The sequence below is a fragment of the Haplochromis burtoni genome, unplaced genomic scaffold (genome assembly GCF_018398535.1).
Source record: "Haplochromis burtoni strain Fernald_Lab_line unplaced genomic scaffold, NCSU_Asbu1 Contig_265, whole genome shotgun sequence".
NCBI classification, from domain to species: domain Eukaryota; kingdom Metazoa; phylum Chordata; class Actinopteri; order Cichliformes; family Cichlidae; genus Haplochromis; species Haplochromis burtoni.
In genome coordinates this window covers 641,821-658,255 of record NW_024582626.1, presented here as the reverse complement: position 1 = coordinate 658,255, position 16,435 = coordinate 641,821, and the positions used below count along the sequence as shown (strand labels likewise).

The window sequence follows — 16,435 nt, the reverse complement described above, 5'->3', positions numbered from 1 at the left end:
GAGACCAGCTGCACAGCTAATGGTACACCGGCTGCAAAGGTGTGATTCTCACTAGGAGCGTCTCTCTCTTCTTTGCACCCCTCACTGCTTCTCTCTTTCCGTTCTCTCTTTTCTCACTGTGTCTTCATCTTCATGCTGATTCCCATCTATCCTCAGCCTGCTCCGCGTCCCTTAATCCTTTTCCACCTTCGGTGACCTGGAGGCTAGTCGTCGTTCACTTGCTCCTCTCTCTTTGTTTACATTCTCGATTCCTTTCCTGCCTCCTCTCCTCTTTTGCCATCTTAGCTCCTCCCACTTGTGATGCTAGTAAAGGAGGAGGAGGTAAGGACAAGACAGGAGTCAAGACAGGAACTGTCACTTTAAAGTGATGCCAGTTCAGTCTAATGTGGCATCATATTTTCTCCCTTTCTCTCTCAGATAAGCATCTCCACTGAAACATTTTTATGTTAAAAGGAACTTATCTTGTTCGTTTGCAGCTTTGCATTTTCAGTCTTGAACTCTACTGCAGTTCCTTGGTGTGATGCGCAATTAAGAATTTATTATATTTACTTCAAACTCACCCTTGGACAGACCCTGAGTTCATTCATTGTGTCAAAGAAGCCCTTTTAGCGCCTCAAAGCCAGCTTTCTTCTGATTTGTCGCCCCTAATAAACAGACAGCTGTGGGCAGCATTTAGAGCAGCCTGAAAGCAGAACTTTTGGCTCATAAGGATCACGTTCGCGTATACTGACCTCATTATTATCTGCGTTTGCAATGCTAAAGCGATCTTTAACCAGCATAAGGCACATAAATGAGGAATAATATGAGAAAAATGTGCAGATGTCACATTTTATCTAAGTGTAATTGCAACAACCACAGCTTATGAATACAAAGGAACACTTTATAGAGCCCTGTTCTCATCGTGTTAGCGATTCAGCTGTTTGTCACATATTGTATATACATCACAGGTCCCACAAAGGGCCTTTGTTCCTGCGCATCCTTGCCCATAGCTCCTCTACTGAGCCTTTTTTTTACCCAAATCTTACATTTTTAGGAACTACAAAATCCTTTGAGAGCGAGACACCGGTGAGATCAATTTCCGGGTCACAGACAGACAAGTTGGAACAGAACAGTGAAGTAAAAAGAGCTCTTTGAGCAGGATTTTATATATATGCATGCACGCACACACACACAGTTCTTGTGTGCATATTTTCTCAGCACTGTTTGACCTTCTTTAGCTTCCTTTGTAGCTTCACTAGATAAAAAATGTGATTTACATGACGTTACATCGCTGATTAAAATCTGACTCTGTATCGCTGTATTGTGCTGATTGAACTGTTGCATTTTTTTCCAGCGTGAGAAAAGCTTTTACATCCTGATAACACATAATAAATTCCCCCATTGCCTGTATTAACACATCCCCTCCCTCATTTTAAATGGAAAAAAATCCCCTTAATTCTATTAATTAAAACATAAGCGGTGATAGTGTTGGTGTATTGATGGGGTATTACCAAGTGGAGCTTTAACACATTCCACAGTTTCTTTTCTAACCAATCACGTCCAGTTTCTGAGTCAAATCACACTGATTTGTGTCTCAGGGGCTCCCATTTGGTTTCATATACGCTCTTGATTGGATTACCATCACTTTCCGCCCCCGCCCCCAGCCCCCCCCCCCCCCCGCCCCCCCCATCCGTCAGTCTCCGCTTCTCCAAATTGCATCCCCTCCCCACCCCCTCCAACGCTATTTCTCCAGCCCAAGCAGCAATTGCAGTTGACTGCAGTCGGTTGAGTCCATGCGCCGCAGCGGGGGTGTTAATGAATTCCAGCAGACTGCTAAATGAGGACTTATTAAAGTGCTGCCGCCTCATAGTTTGACATTTCAGAGCTTCTGGTGGAGTTTTAAATCGCTGCCTCTGCAAATGTCACTCGCTGACTCTCTGGAAGGGCTGACCATATGAATAGAAGCTAGTCTTGGCTATAGATTGTGTGAGAGAGTGTGAGTTTGTGTGGCTGTATATTCAGTGGGTCCGTATAGCACGCTGTTCCTTTTTTTAATTGCACATTTCTGTGTTTCCATCCTTCCAGCTACGTCAGATGGGACGCGTCAAGGCCTGGACAGCATGAAGGGTGGAGTGTGTGCCACGCAAGGCATGAAGGTGGTCCTAAAAGTGGGGCAGAGTAAGTCCTCTCAACTCTTTCTGCTTTCTCTCACACACATCCGCTCTACATGTGAGCTATCTCATGTGCACTGCATGTGTGATGGACTCGTACACACACACACACACACACACACACACACACACACACACACACACACACACACACACACACAAATCACTTAACACACTGTGATATTAACAAGCATTAGCTCCACATCTCCCATCATCTCACATCTGTGCAGTACAGAGCAGCACACATTAGTGCGCCTTATCTTGCATGCAGCCTCTTCCACTTTTAAACTGTCTCTCTAATCTTCCTCTTCCTTACACACACACGTACCATATAGTCTGCACACCACACACACACCACATGCACACACACGTACCTTTCTTAATGCGTGTGTTCTTGCTGAGCATATTAGGTCTCGTTAAGTGGTAAGAACAGCGAAGAAGTGTGGGATCAGTCAGCTCTAATGAGCCCTGTTGACTCCCTTCTCACTCTGCCTTTTAACTGCTACTGACTCATGCTGGACACACACACTTAAACACACACTGAAACTTAGACGCACGCGCGCGCACACACCGGTCTGCATCGGCTCACACGTGCACATTAAGTGGACACGGACACGCATGCACCTGAGATGTCCACGGCCGGGAAACGAACACACACACACACACACACACACACACACACACATGCACAGCAGTCCCGCCAGCTACAGCATGATAACAAAACGACTCCATTCTGTGTTAAAGCACAGAGTCAGTGATTTTTAATGACTCGTAGCTGCACACACTTCTAATTTGTTTGGAAAATATTCACAGCTAATGACCCTCACACAGAGGTGTTTTTTTTTTAAGCAGCAAAGGGAAAAAAAGGCTAATTTAAGCATTTTCACTGGCCTGCACACTTCTACACATAATAGGCACCTGTCCTTCACACGACCCCCCTCACGTACACACGTACAAACACGACCAGCCATTTCTATTTCCTTGATCTATGCTGTGTTATCAGGACTTGTGTATTGTAGGTGCTCTTCAGCAAAGAGCCAAGTGGCGCTGTTGTGGCTCTATCAGCCCGTAACATCAGCATAGTCAGCTTGGCTCAATAGAAATACCACCACACACACACACACGTACACACACACACACACACACTTTATTTCCCCTGGCTTTTTCACCACACAGGCGATGGAAAAACTACCTTCCTTTTGACACACATACAAACCACAGCTCTGTGAAGAAGATGCACACACACCTTTTTCTTTGTTCTTCTTCATTTTCTTTTTAAATAATTTAAATAATTTTTTTATAATAATTTTTCCCACTTCTCTCCTTTCCTCACTCAAACTACTCCCTGTAATACTCCTTGCCTCCTTTCCTTTCAAATTCCCCCTTTCCCCTGTCTTCATCACCCCATTCCGCTTTGCATGCCGGCCATCTCTCCTTATTTTCAGTCTTTTCCTCTGTTTTCCTCATCTTATCTGCTGTGTGGCTGAAAGGTCACGTCTGTGTTGTTTGTCGTCTAAATAAGCAGCGTGCCGCCTCGTGGTGATCTCTGATGAGATATGGCGCTCTGCTCCGCTTCGAGGGACCCACACTTGCAAAAACCCACACATATACATTGAGCTGTCGCCTCGTATTTTATTCTTTATATATCTTGCTTGCTCTCTGAATCTGTCACATGCACACTTTCTCACACGCACACAGCCCGAACCTCCTTCTACGAGCCCCTGCTGACCAAACAGCAGTTCCTATTGATCCAGCCGGCACCACCCCGAACCTCTGTTTGGTTTATTGTCAAGAGGGAGCCGCCAGCCAATATCCTTACCCTTCTCTAAATGTCAGCACATAAGGGTTGATGGCTGTGCTTGACCACTGTACAGGCAGGACTACTATAGTCAAAAGCAGGTTGTTATTTCCATCTACAGTAAAGTGGATAGCTCTCATTATTGTACTTCCCAGTCCCAAAGCTATGACATCACTACAGCATTATTGGACGGTTGCAGTGTCATCCCAGAGCACATTAATGTTAATATTGAAACTGTGCATCAGAATTCATCACGAGTTCTTAGCAGATAGTGCAACACATATTCATATGAGTTTTACACCAGATGCCCTTCTTGACACAACCCCAACGGGAATTTGTGTCCCTGGGTGGAATTGAATTGAATTATCAGCCTTTCGCTCGTCAATCAAATGTGTATACTTTGTGTGTTAGAGCGTGATGGAAAGTAGCAGCTGAGAGACAATAGATACGACAATGATTAAATCAGACACAGCACAAAAACAGGAACTGGGGTGGGGGTGGGTTGCAAAGCAGCTTGCAGATGTAATTGTGAGTAAGCTAAAGAAGCTTCAATAGCAAGCCCCACATATGACAGCCAGCTAGGCGTGTAGAAGTGTATCAGCAGAGCTATCAGCTGATGGGGGCCGGCACTTAGATCAGCTGACCTGCTGGGATTGCAGCTGAGCTCGACGTTGTGGGGTGCCTGATTTAATGCCGCGCTTGATTAACTGTAAGTTTGCGGTCATTTTATGTTGCACGAAATGTTGAACTCAACAGCCCAGTGCAACTCTGTTCTTGCAGCCCACTGTTGGACAGATGGCTCAGAAGCTAACAAAATTAGTATTTTCTGAACCATCTCTTTCAGCTTCGAGGAGTAGCACTTATACCCACAACGGCCGCATTAGCATGTAGATGTGTGTGCACGCTTGTGCCCGTGTTTGCATGTGTCACATAAACTCACTTTAATGCCATCACCATTACTGAGGGCTTGCGAGACAGATGGCCTGATTTAGCGACTACAGATTACAAGCCGTTATGGCCTTGTGTAAATTCGCTCAGGCCAAAACAACAAACGACCTCTCTTTAGTTTCCCATTCAAACAAATGGAAAAGTGCTCATACGCAGCACGTCGAAGCCCAGTCAATATGTGCTCCCCTATAATGGGAAGGGAAGGGGGTCCTTTATTAAACCTCTTCTGTCTCTTATTTCTCTGGCTGGCTGTCTCTCTCTTTGCTAATGTCGCTTATTGGTTTCGAATCAGAGAGCTTTGGCTGTTGCAGAAGATGGAGGCTGTCTCGGTATTTCTGTAATTCCTCGCTTATTTTTCCTCCCAAGGCCCATATGGACTGCCTCCAAAGAAGGAGCCGGCAGCGGGACGCACCACCAGCAAAAACCCAGGTAAGCAGGAAATCAAATAGAGATAATCCACAGCAGATCCATCCACAAAATGGATGGAGGGAATAAGCAAAGACTGCTAGATAAAAAAGAAAAGCAGCAGGGAGAGGGGAGGGTGGAGGCGACAGATGGAGAATGTGCAGCGGTGACATCTGCGGATCTCTCTGTTTAATTCCATATTTCTCTCTCACTCTCTCCTTCTCCCCCCTACTCTCTGTCCCTCTCCTCCTCGTCTCTGCACCCGGCCCTTCGAGCTAAGTGCTGCGGGCGGGGAATGGATGGCTAATAGCTACCTTGGGAGAAGGACAAGAAAAAGTGAGGGAGGAAGAAAGAGGCAAGAGGAGGAAGAGAGACAGAGGGAGAGAGAGCAGCGACGACATTTCAGAGTTATTATTGTCATTAGTTTGGGGGCGAGGGGGGTAGTGTGCACCGTAGTTCTGTCTAGAAAGAATGAGAGACGGAGTGAAGAGAGAAGAGGAGGCAGGGGAGTGATAGAACGGAGTGGGTAGAAATGGGAGGCACATAAGGAGGAGAAAGAAAAGAATAATTGAAAAGCAAAGAGGAGAGGGGAAGAGAACAAGGAGATGAAAATGGAGAGAGGCAACATTCATGCTTCACCTCAAAGTTATTCAGTGAAGGGGAAAGAACACGATTCACTCTGAGCTGTGTTCATTTCTCCTTCTCTCTCTCTTTTTTTCTTTTTTGGGAGAATTTGCGTACTATACCAGATGTGGGAATTGGACCATTCACACATTTCCCAATCACTTGTCCATACCTCATATAGGTGAGAAGTGTATGTGTGAATCAGCAACAATAGTATGCATTGTTTGTGCTAGAATGAGAGCGGCGAAGCACGACGGCGAGGATGATTTAATCGCACACCTAAGAGGGATTTTACACATTTTTGACTTTCAGGCAAGGACATATTAACACGCACTTAACCGCATATCTAAAAATGATTGTTATGACATTCGACACAGCAGTTATGCCAGAATTTCTAATCCTCGTGTGAATACGCTCGAAATCATCTCAGCTAATAATTGGAATACTGTTGCTTATTCACAGTTTCTCATTGTGTTTGCGTGGCTCTCTTGGGATGTAAACAAATAGAAATACATTATTGGGATATGAACAAGAAATGCTCTCTGAATAGATACGAAAGGATTGTTTGTTTGGTTTTTTTCTGTCATCCACAAACTCAACTCACTCGAATCAAAACCATCACTCATTACAGATGTCCGCTGAGGATAAACGTCTATAAATGGATTCCAAGTCAGAGAACAGGAGACTTAAAATCATTATTTTCTAGGTAGTTTGAAGAGGAACCAAATGAATCATGATTCTTGTTGATGCAAAGTGCTGAAATGTTCAAAAGTAAAAAAATATATATAATATTTTGTATGTGAAAGTAGTAAGAGGACAACAGATTTAAAAAAAAAATGCTCATTTTGAAATTGAAGCCAGCAACATGTTTGAAAAAAAAATGAGGCATAAAAAAACAGGAACAGTTGTGTAACAGTAAACACCTCATGGAGCATCTACCTTGAAAAAAAAGGTCAGTATCATGGTTGGTGTGAAAACAACGATCTAGTTCAGTTATATTTATATAGCACCAAATCACAACAGCAGTCCACTGAGCGCTGATGCTACAGTAATGCGTAAAACCCAACAATCAGACGACCCCCTGTGTGTAAGCAATTGGCGACAGCGGGGAGGAAAAACTCCCTTTTAACAGGAAGAAACCTGTAGAGCCAGATTCAAGGAGAGGTAGCCATCTGCCACCACTGGTTGGAGGTGAGGGTGAGGAAGACAGGATAGAAGAGGGTTAAGACTATTTCTAAAGAGATTTAATCATGTGTTGTTTACAATATGAAAACATCCAGAGAAGTTTCTCGGTGCAAAGAACAATGTGGAACGATCATGCTTGTTAGGCCTTTGGCGTTAAAAACAGGTGACAGACGAGGCATCGCTGCACCCACGAATGGAAGTTCAAGAACTGTACAAAGGGAAAAATACACCCTCTCTCAGCCTGAGCCCACTTAAGGTGGATTAAGGTGTTGAGAAACTGTGATCTGATCTTTCATATAATATCATATTGTTTGACTGACTTGCAAAACAATATATTCTGTTTCTATTTACATTTAACACAGCATCCCAACTTTTTCTATTTTATCAAATTTGTTTTGCAAAGCAGAGAGAAGCTAAGACTCACCCATTCCAGTTATTTGCACGAAATAAACAAAATACGAGTAAAGATTCAGATTATAGCTTTGCATTGCAGTCCTAATGTGCACCCATCTAAGCCACTGATTACGACAAGGACATGATTTGAATTTCCGCTCCCGTTGCCAAGCCGCAAGCTTTCGCTTTTCCTTTCACCTGCTTTTCTCTTTTTTTGTGGCACCTCAAATTTCCTGATGTGATTCTATACGAAGGGCTCTGGTGCACATCCTCCAAGTACAAATGGATCGAAAGAGACAAATTAATTCTGTTTTTTAAAAAAAAGAAGAGCATTTTATGTGGGGAGCAGCAATGAGATGCCATAATGCATGAGTTACTGCTGCTCTAGGAATTATGTAATTTTGTCACATCCTCTTGAATGTATTCATATAAAAGGTTTCTGATGGAAGCACGCGCTCATTCACACTTTATTTTGACAAAATGCCTGAAATTTGCATTTGTGCGGCAGCCCGGTGGAAACATAACTAATGTGGCGAGTGTTCGAAAACAGCTCCAAAAATATGTTAAAAAACCGAATATGAGACCAATTACTCCTCTCTGAAATGTGACAGCTGGCTCAGAAGCAAGGATGATACGACACCTTGACCCGTTCTTTCATTTCTGACCTGTTGCGTGTTTCTCTCCGAGGTGGAATCCGCTAATGATATGAAATAGATGGAAACAAAAACGGAAAATAAGGCCTTGGAGTCTGAACTTGTGTGATTTCGAAAAAAAGAATTAACACAGAAGAAAGGAAGGAGACGTGCAAAAATAAGGGGAGTGAGAGGTGCAGAAGGAGAGGTGAAGGAAGAGGATATAATAAGGAGAGCAGGTGAGCGGCGGCAGTCATAATGGAGACGGAGAATGAGGGATGTTGGGTTAATGGTGGGAGGAAGAAAGAGGAAGGAGGAGCGGGGAGTGTAATCGACTTCTGGCATTAGTGCTCTGCTCCCAGTCAGTCCAGCGCGGCAGGGGGGCTCGCAGCAGGGGGGAGGAAAGGGGATGAGGTGTGTTTTCTTGGATGTGTACGTCAGTATCGCTTGTGTGTGCGCCTTTGTGTGTGTTTGTGCTGCAAGGTGCTGAGCTCAGAGCAAGGTGGGTCATTACGGCTACAATAACCCGAAGATAGAAAGAACCACGGAGCGAGGGGAGGGCGAGGAAACGGAGGAGACGCCGGAGAGAGACAGACGGGGAGAACAGAGAGGGATGTGTGCCAAGAATAATGATAGACCAATCCAGAGGCCCTATATAGCAAAGACTCACATTACCTGCCTTAACCAGTTCGCAACTCACATACACATGCCCAGTGCCAAAGCAGTCCGTATCAGCCCTGTTTTTATAAATGCACACGCACACTCGCACACCTCCACACCATCATTCACCTGCTGAGTTCTGACCCGACCTCCCGCGGGCAAGACAGCGAGCTCCGAGGCTGTGAAGATCTTAGGTTTCAGGCGAGACGCGGGGCAGACAGAGGGAGCAACGGGACCCGAGTGTGACAGACAGTTTGATAAACAGACAGACAGATAAAAAAGACAGACGGGCGGGCAGGGAGGCCAGCGGGCAGGCCGAGTGTGTGGTCTGGTGGTGGCAGCGGAGGGGGGAGGATCTCTTCATGTGGCTGGCTGTAATGCTAAGTAAATACAGTTGTTAAGGTTAGGGAAATAGAGTGTATTACCTTGATACACACTGCGGCTCAGCCAGGCTGTCCGCAAGAGTATATACTGCGTAGTACACTCGCACTCACTGCGGACATTCCTCGCTGCTTTATAGGGACTGCTGTCCACTCCATCACATCAATAAAGAGACCACATATAAGCTTCTGCGAGAGTTGCTGCATTCCACTGGTTTATGCCTGCTAGTTTGGGCTGAACCATCGTCATTACTCATGCTATTGTGGTACAGAGCCATAAGGAATGGTATGTTTATTTAAAAGCTCGTGAAAACGCAAGTTGTGAGAGCAAGCCGTGTTATTGCTCCGGTGCATTGGTCGTGATGAATTGTGCGGCGCCGGGAGCAGCTTGTGCTACCGGAAGTAAAGATTGTTCTGTGATTCGTTTCAGGCGGCACGGGGAACTCCAGCCAGCCTCGAGGACCCTTCGGGGAAGAAGGCAGAGGTGAGAACGGGCCTCTCCAACCCTCCAACATCGCTCTCATCGCCGGCGCCGCGGGAGGCTCTGCCTTTCTCCTGCTGGTCACCGCCGTGATCTGCATCGTGTGCTACAGGAGGCGGCACGCCAAGCACTCGGACACCCACCACCCTCCGCTGTCGCTGTCCTCCCTCACCAGCCCCAAACGGGGAGGCGGCGGGGGCATCACCAGCTCCAACAACAACGGCTCCGAGCCCAGCGACATCATCATCCCTCTGCGGACGTCAGACTCGGCCTACTGCCCGCACTACGAGAAGGTGAGCGGGGACTACGGACACCCTGTCTACATTGTCCAGGAGATGCCGCCTCAGAGCCCAGCCAACATCTACTACAAAGTATGAGGTGGCCTTTGCTCCGGCCAACTGGACGCACCCGCCTCCCTCCACCCGTTACCGACCAATCCCTCCTCCCCACATCCCTGCTCCAAATGAAGCCACAGCAAAGCTATCCATCACAGCTCCAACCCTGATCCCCTCAATACTGCCAGTATTGCCCCTCCGACCCCCCCACACCCCCAACTCACTACCCTGTGAGCCTGCACCCCTGGCCACAGTTGTGTTTCTAGCAGAGTAAGCCTCCCCACCCCATTCTCACACAACCAAGTGTGTGTAAAGGGCAATGTCGTAACCGTGCATAGCCTTTGTTAACAAGGCCCTCGCGAATAGGCAATAGGCTCTGACTGCCCCCCCTTCTTGTTAACTCAGAGCTAAATGAGCCCCCCCACACATGCTGAATTGAAGAGTCCTCCCCTAAACGCCAGTGTGCATGTGCAGCACACACTGTTTTTTTTTTTTAACGGGGTAGGGACCTGCTGTTGGGAAATGTGATGTTTTGAAGAAGGAAAAAGGAGAACGCAAAGGACAAGAACAGCAAGAAAAACTACTCCCCTGACCCCCACTTAGCACCGCAGAACTCCATCAGCCAATCAGAGTCCGGCCCCTACCACTAACTCAATAATAGGATGCTAGTTTGTATGTGTTTGTTTCTCCTGAGAAAACGCGGGGGGAAGAGGGGGGCCTCGGACTCGCCCGATCAGCACCGTCCGAGCGGCGGTCACATGACCGAGCCAGGGCCTCTACGCAAGGTCTGACCAATCGGTGACTCTCAGAATCTTGTATATTTTAATAATGCGTGTGACTGTGAGAGCGAGCTACGAACTCGGTCAATAATCATGGCGGTGCTGCTGCTCCACATTAGACGTGTGCGTGCAGTCAGTGTGCTTCAAGTACGGCAAGTTTGCATATGCGCGCGTGGGGTTTAGTCTGTGTGCGTGTGTGTGCGTGTGTGTGCGTGCGCACGCTTTGTGCGAAGGTGACTGTGCGAATGCGTGCGTTCTTTAGACTTGTCTTAAATACCAAAACACAAAATAGTGAGCGAATATCAAAAAAAGTGAGATTTTTTATCGCTATTGACACTTATAGATTATATATATGAATATCCAGTAAATAATTTCTAGATGTTTTTTTTTTCGTTTTCTATTGTTTTGTTTTACCCACTCTGTTTAAACTACACTTCTGTTGCTAGACATCTTTTTTTGTTTTTATCTATTTTTCTTTTTCACAACTTAGAATGACCTTGTTTACCCTCCACCCACCCCCACCTCCCCTTTGTATATTAATTTAATCCCTTTTTTGTTTTTTGTTTAATTTTTCCGGTGAACAGAGGTCGTTTCTCTCTTCCCTCTCTCATTCACTCCCTCCCTCCTTCCTCCTCCTCTCCCCCCTTCCCTCTAGGGTCTCTGAACTCTGTGTATATTTTTATAGCTCCTTGTACTATGCCGTAGTTTTGAAGTTTAGACCTCGTTTGTGGAAGTGTTGAGGTAGAACCATCTATGAAAGTTTTTTATTTTCCTTTCAAATGTTTTTTATTTTTTTCGGAAGCGAAAAGAAGTTAGGGGTGGGGATGGTGGGGAAGAAGAATAAAGGAAGAACAGGGGTGAGAGAGAGAGAGAGGAGAGCTGCCTGGGGTGGAGGAGAAAAGCGGCGTCTGAATGCAGAAGCTTAAAAAAAAAGGAAGCTAGTGGGGAGGGAGGGAGGGAAAGACTGAAGGAATTGCACACTTAAGAAAAAGAGGCTGAGGGGAGAAGAGGACGGGAGAGGCAGGAGCGCGAGATGAAGGATCCCGAGGAAAGGAGGGATGGAAGAGTGGCCGGTGAAGCAAAGAAACCTCTTCTTTAAATGGAGAGTCTCCCGTATGGAGGTGATGGACTTACAGCCAAAAATGGATTTTTTTGGAGGAGTTGAACTCTTAACCACGACAAAGAGAGATCTCATCACACACACACCCCCACACACACAAACACACACGCCTACTGTGACTCGCATTTTGGATTTGTTCCTCTTTTCTGCCAAAATTTGTGTTGAAATGCATCTCTGTGTATCACACACGCTCACGCGCACACACACACACACACACACACACACACGCAAAAGAAAATCCCACTCCTCTCTGACGCCCTCCCAACACAACCTAACGCAAATTTCACACCTTTTAATGACTGTCACAAATGCCTCTTGATTGCATTGAATGGCGTACATTGTCTCTCACACCCGCTTGCACTCCCAACACACACACTTGCACACACACACACGCTCAACAAAAATGCTGATTACTTTCATATGACTCTGTGTTTCTGTGATTAAGACTGACCCAACGGACACGGGAGGGATGAACAGAGCGACTGTGTGTTTTCTCCTCCTCTGCTTTTAGATGCTCCCACGCTTTCACAAACACACACATACACACTCACACTGTCTCTCTCTCTCTCTCTCTCGCACAAACACACTAGTGCCGAGCACCTCGACCTCAGAGGGCAATAACATCGCTGTGTTCAGAGGTGCAATGTGTTCACATGTGCATACTAATAAAGCTATTTTGTGTTGCTCAAACATGCTTATGGCTTATGTGTAAACTGGATGGCAGTGGAGAGCTTTTTTCAAACACACATACACACACATACACGCAAAGCCTCCAATGCTGTAGCCATGTTTTTCTGTGTGAAGCCAGTGTTTAAGCTGGACCTTCTGACATTTCTCAGCCGTGTTTTTGTACCTGACGTCATACAATGAGATACGTTTCAAGCTTAAGTGTCACACTCGTCTTAAACTGACTTTGTTGGGCACACGATGATGTTCGGATATGTTTCGTTTTTTCGTTTTTTGTTTTTTTTTAACCCAGTGGAGGAGTTTGTATTTGACTGTATGAAAATTGATGACAAAGATGAAATGACTCAAGTTCTTCTTTTTGTACAACTGCCAACATGTGCTGTGTTTTTCTTTATGTACGCTGTTAAGTCAATGTCTGTTTAAAGTTGAAACATGCTCAGAATACCTAAAAGTATCCTCCAAGCCAAATGAAGTGTCTGTTACTCTCCCTTCAGCAGCTTCTGCGACTCATTGTTTTATTTTTTTTGTGTCCACGAGGGCGGGGCGGGGTGGGGGGGGGGGAAGTAAACTTTGCGGACTTTCACGCCGTCGACTCCGACGAGGAAGCCGCTGGCCTGTTTTCAGCCCGCTGCGCTCCCTCTCCCGCTCCCTCTCAGCAGAATGTCAAGTATCTCTTGGACTTTTTCCTTCTTCTCCTTTTTTTTTATTATTATTGTTTGGGTTTCATGTCGATGTTATTTCAAAGTTGTGTCTCTGGCTCTCACCGTTTGTGTTTGACTGGTCGACTCGACGTGTTGGCTTTTCTAAAAAAAAAAAAAACAGGAGATAAAAAACAACATGGACACAGTCGCCATTGGTTGTTTTGAAAAGAGAAAGAAGAAAACGCTGTTTCTATGGAACCGGGGGGAAAATAATAATAATAATAATAATTAAAAAAAATAAGCAGCCACTGCTTAGCTCCCTCACCTCTCCGCTGGTGAAAGTGTACGTGTGTGTGTGTGTGTGTGTGTGTGTAAATGTGTGTGAGTATGTGTGTTTCTTTGTGCCAATAGCCAGCGAGCGGAGGCCACGGAGCAAAGGTGGCTCATATGTGACGTGTTGAGACTTTGTATTTGGGACACCTCCATGTGAGAAGGGTTTTTTTTGTGTGTGCGTGTCCTCTCCTCCTCCTCTTCTTCTCTCCTCCTTTGCCCTCCTTGTCTTACTCATCACAGCGACCCCTGAGCCCCGCTCCCTTTTCTTCCACATTCCCCTCGCCTCCCCCCCCACCCTCCCCACCCCGCCAACACACCTCTAAAGAGAGGAAAAAACTAGTACATTCCTGGTTTGGAAAAAAAAAGATTGAATAAAAAAAACAAACAAAAATGTTTAAGCACCACTCTTTTGTCCCGTTGTGTGATTCATTATTGTGTGGGGGTCTGGCTGAGAGCTTTTGTTCTGCCTGTGTGTGTGTGTGTGTGTGTGTGTGTGTGTGTGTGTGTGTGTGTGTGAGAGAGAGAGAGTGTGTGTGAGGCCTGCTAACCTGCCTGTAATAGAAGGTCTGTCCCTTATCTCTGCTTTGTGGCTCGTTACCGCATGCTCTTTCACGCTCTGTATAAACACACACACACACACACACACACACACACACACACACACACACACACACACACACACACACACACACGTTCTCCCATCGGTGTTATCAACAAGTTCTCAAACCCAGCTTCGTTAGTGTTGAGCGTTGCTTGGCAACGTATTGACAGAGCTGATTTCGTTCTCCATCACCCCTCTCTATACCCCTCTTCCTCCTCCTCCTCTATTTCCCCCTGGCTCCTTCTAGCCCCGTGGAACATTTCTATGGCAACTGTTAGCGTCTTTCTCTCTTGTACAAAATTCGCTTCATCCGGCTGTGGGTTTGTGTCAGTGTGTGCGTTTTAAAGCCCCTACAGGGCTCGATGTGCCACCAGGGTGGCCTAAGTCTAGGTGACCAGGCAGCTGCCTTTGCCCTTTGATCTGTGATGTGTGTGAGTAGATTACAAGCAATCCCCCCCCACACACACAGGCTGAGCCCACCTACACAAACACAACCTCACTGTCACACACTGGCATTGATCCTGAAAGACACTTGTCATTGCCTCTGCCATGACAACCTGTCAGCGTAACTGAGGCCAAGTACAAAGAAGGTTTGGCAAGAAGTAAACATTCAGTCGGGGGCAATCTGCTAAGACTTCTTATCGATGGCACAGCTGCAGTCAGCACCGCATTATGTCACTTTCACTTCGCCCCGTTCATATGCAGTCCAGCAGGTAGTAATCTTATAAACCTTGAGGATATACGCAAATGGTGTTTACTGGGACTGATAAACAGAATTTTGAAGTGTTTTCAAATGAGCCCTGGTTCAGCAGTTTCAGGGTTTTTTTCTTTTCTTTTTTTTTAAATCCCAAAAATCCCTGTCGTAGCACATTTTAGCAGTAAGTCAGTGTTTTAGTAGGCCGCACTGCATAATACCTGAACACTATGACAGAGGAATGATGCTCTTACAAATAACCTATGATGGGGATTTCACTTATGCTGATAAACCAAACTGTTACAGTCACCTTTCTAAGATTGCCAGGGTCCCTGTTAGACCAGAACAACTTAAAGGAGTGTCTAGCTTAACCTGCTGAGGGAGGCTGCTGCCATCAGTGATAGCCATAGTGTCCACAACCATGTTCAGATACATGTCAAAGTAACATCCAGGACCCGATGATGATTATCCAATACACCTGCCAGTGTAATGTTGTGGCTGACTGGACTATGTTGCCTGATTTCACCTCAGCGCAGGAACCAGACAACCTTTTTAAACACAGGTTTGATCTACTTGTTAGGAAGAGCCAGCACCTGAGCTCAACTCAGAGCAATGCTGTCTAAAAGGCCACGGTAAGTGAATACACCAGTGTGAGGGTTTATCGAACCAATTTGTACTTGAAATCAATTACGGAACATACAAAACCTAACAAGAGAGACACAGTTGCTATTTTATCTACTGTAAGTGACCATAAGCAAGTTTAGTTCACTGTGGGGACACAATGAGAATATAGCAGGGGCAGGAGAAACTCATGTTACTCTAGTTATTTGTTAAAAATGACATTGAGAATTTAAAAAAGATATATTTAGAGTATACTGTAGGGACACGCTGCTCTGTTTGAAGCGTCATAGCAAGGCTGTTACTTAGAGCTTAGACCACTTATATATACCACATGTAGCACCATTACAGCTGTGCTGTTATGTTGCTATAGCCTTAAAATCAGAAATTATGCCGGTGGTTTAGTCGATTAGTTCCACATGTAGACTTCGTGGATGGTTAGTAGGTATTTCTCATCTGAAGGAACCGACCAGGAAATGGCTAACACTAAAGAACACAGCGGCTGCCAACATATTGCTAACTTTAATGCCAAACCAGTAGTAATAGCGCTCCGTGAATAGCTTACTGTTGTTGCTAATGCAGGGGAAACCAGCAGCAATATTCTCTTCAAAGAGGAACTAATGCTAATCTAATGGCTGTTAAGCTGTAATGAGTTTGCTCGCTTCTTTCCAGTCTGGTTTAAAGGAAGCCTGTTTAGACTATCGAGACTGCTATGGTCTCCTTATCATTACATGCTCATCATTACTCCTGCTAATCTGTTCTGCTCAATGCACACACAGATGAATATTAATGCCATGGAGGATGATAGCCGTGTGCGTGTGTCCTGCATGAACACACACAGACAGATGCAGACAGGCACAAAAAGTTCGAACGACTCAGGCGCGCGTACAGAAACGGCGAACACGCGCAGTCTTGCGTGCTCTCCGTGTGTTGCCAAGTGAGACAGCTGAGCCTCCTCTTCGGCTCCGTGC

At 45.7% G+C, this 16,435-nt stretch overlaps 1 protein-coding gene across 1 annotated transcript in view; it reads left to right on the top strand.

Moving 5' to 3' along the window:
• The window catches only part of efnb3b (ephrin-B3b), a 90,497-nt gene extending 77,084 nt beyond the window's left edge, over positions 1-13,413 (top strand). Inside the window, exons 3-5 of the mRNA XM_005939197.3 lie at positions 2,065-2,157; positions 5,263-5,325; positions 9,606-13,413. Of these exons, the coding sequence (XP_005939259.1) occupies positions 2,065-2,157; positions 5,263-5,325; positions 9,606-10,033 (584 nt within the window). The 3' untranslated portion in view covers positions 10,034-13,413. The remainder of the gene's footprint in view (positions 1-2,064; positions 2,158-5,262; positions 5,326-9,605) is intronic.
• Positions 13,414-16,435: the final 3,022 nt, after the last annotated feature.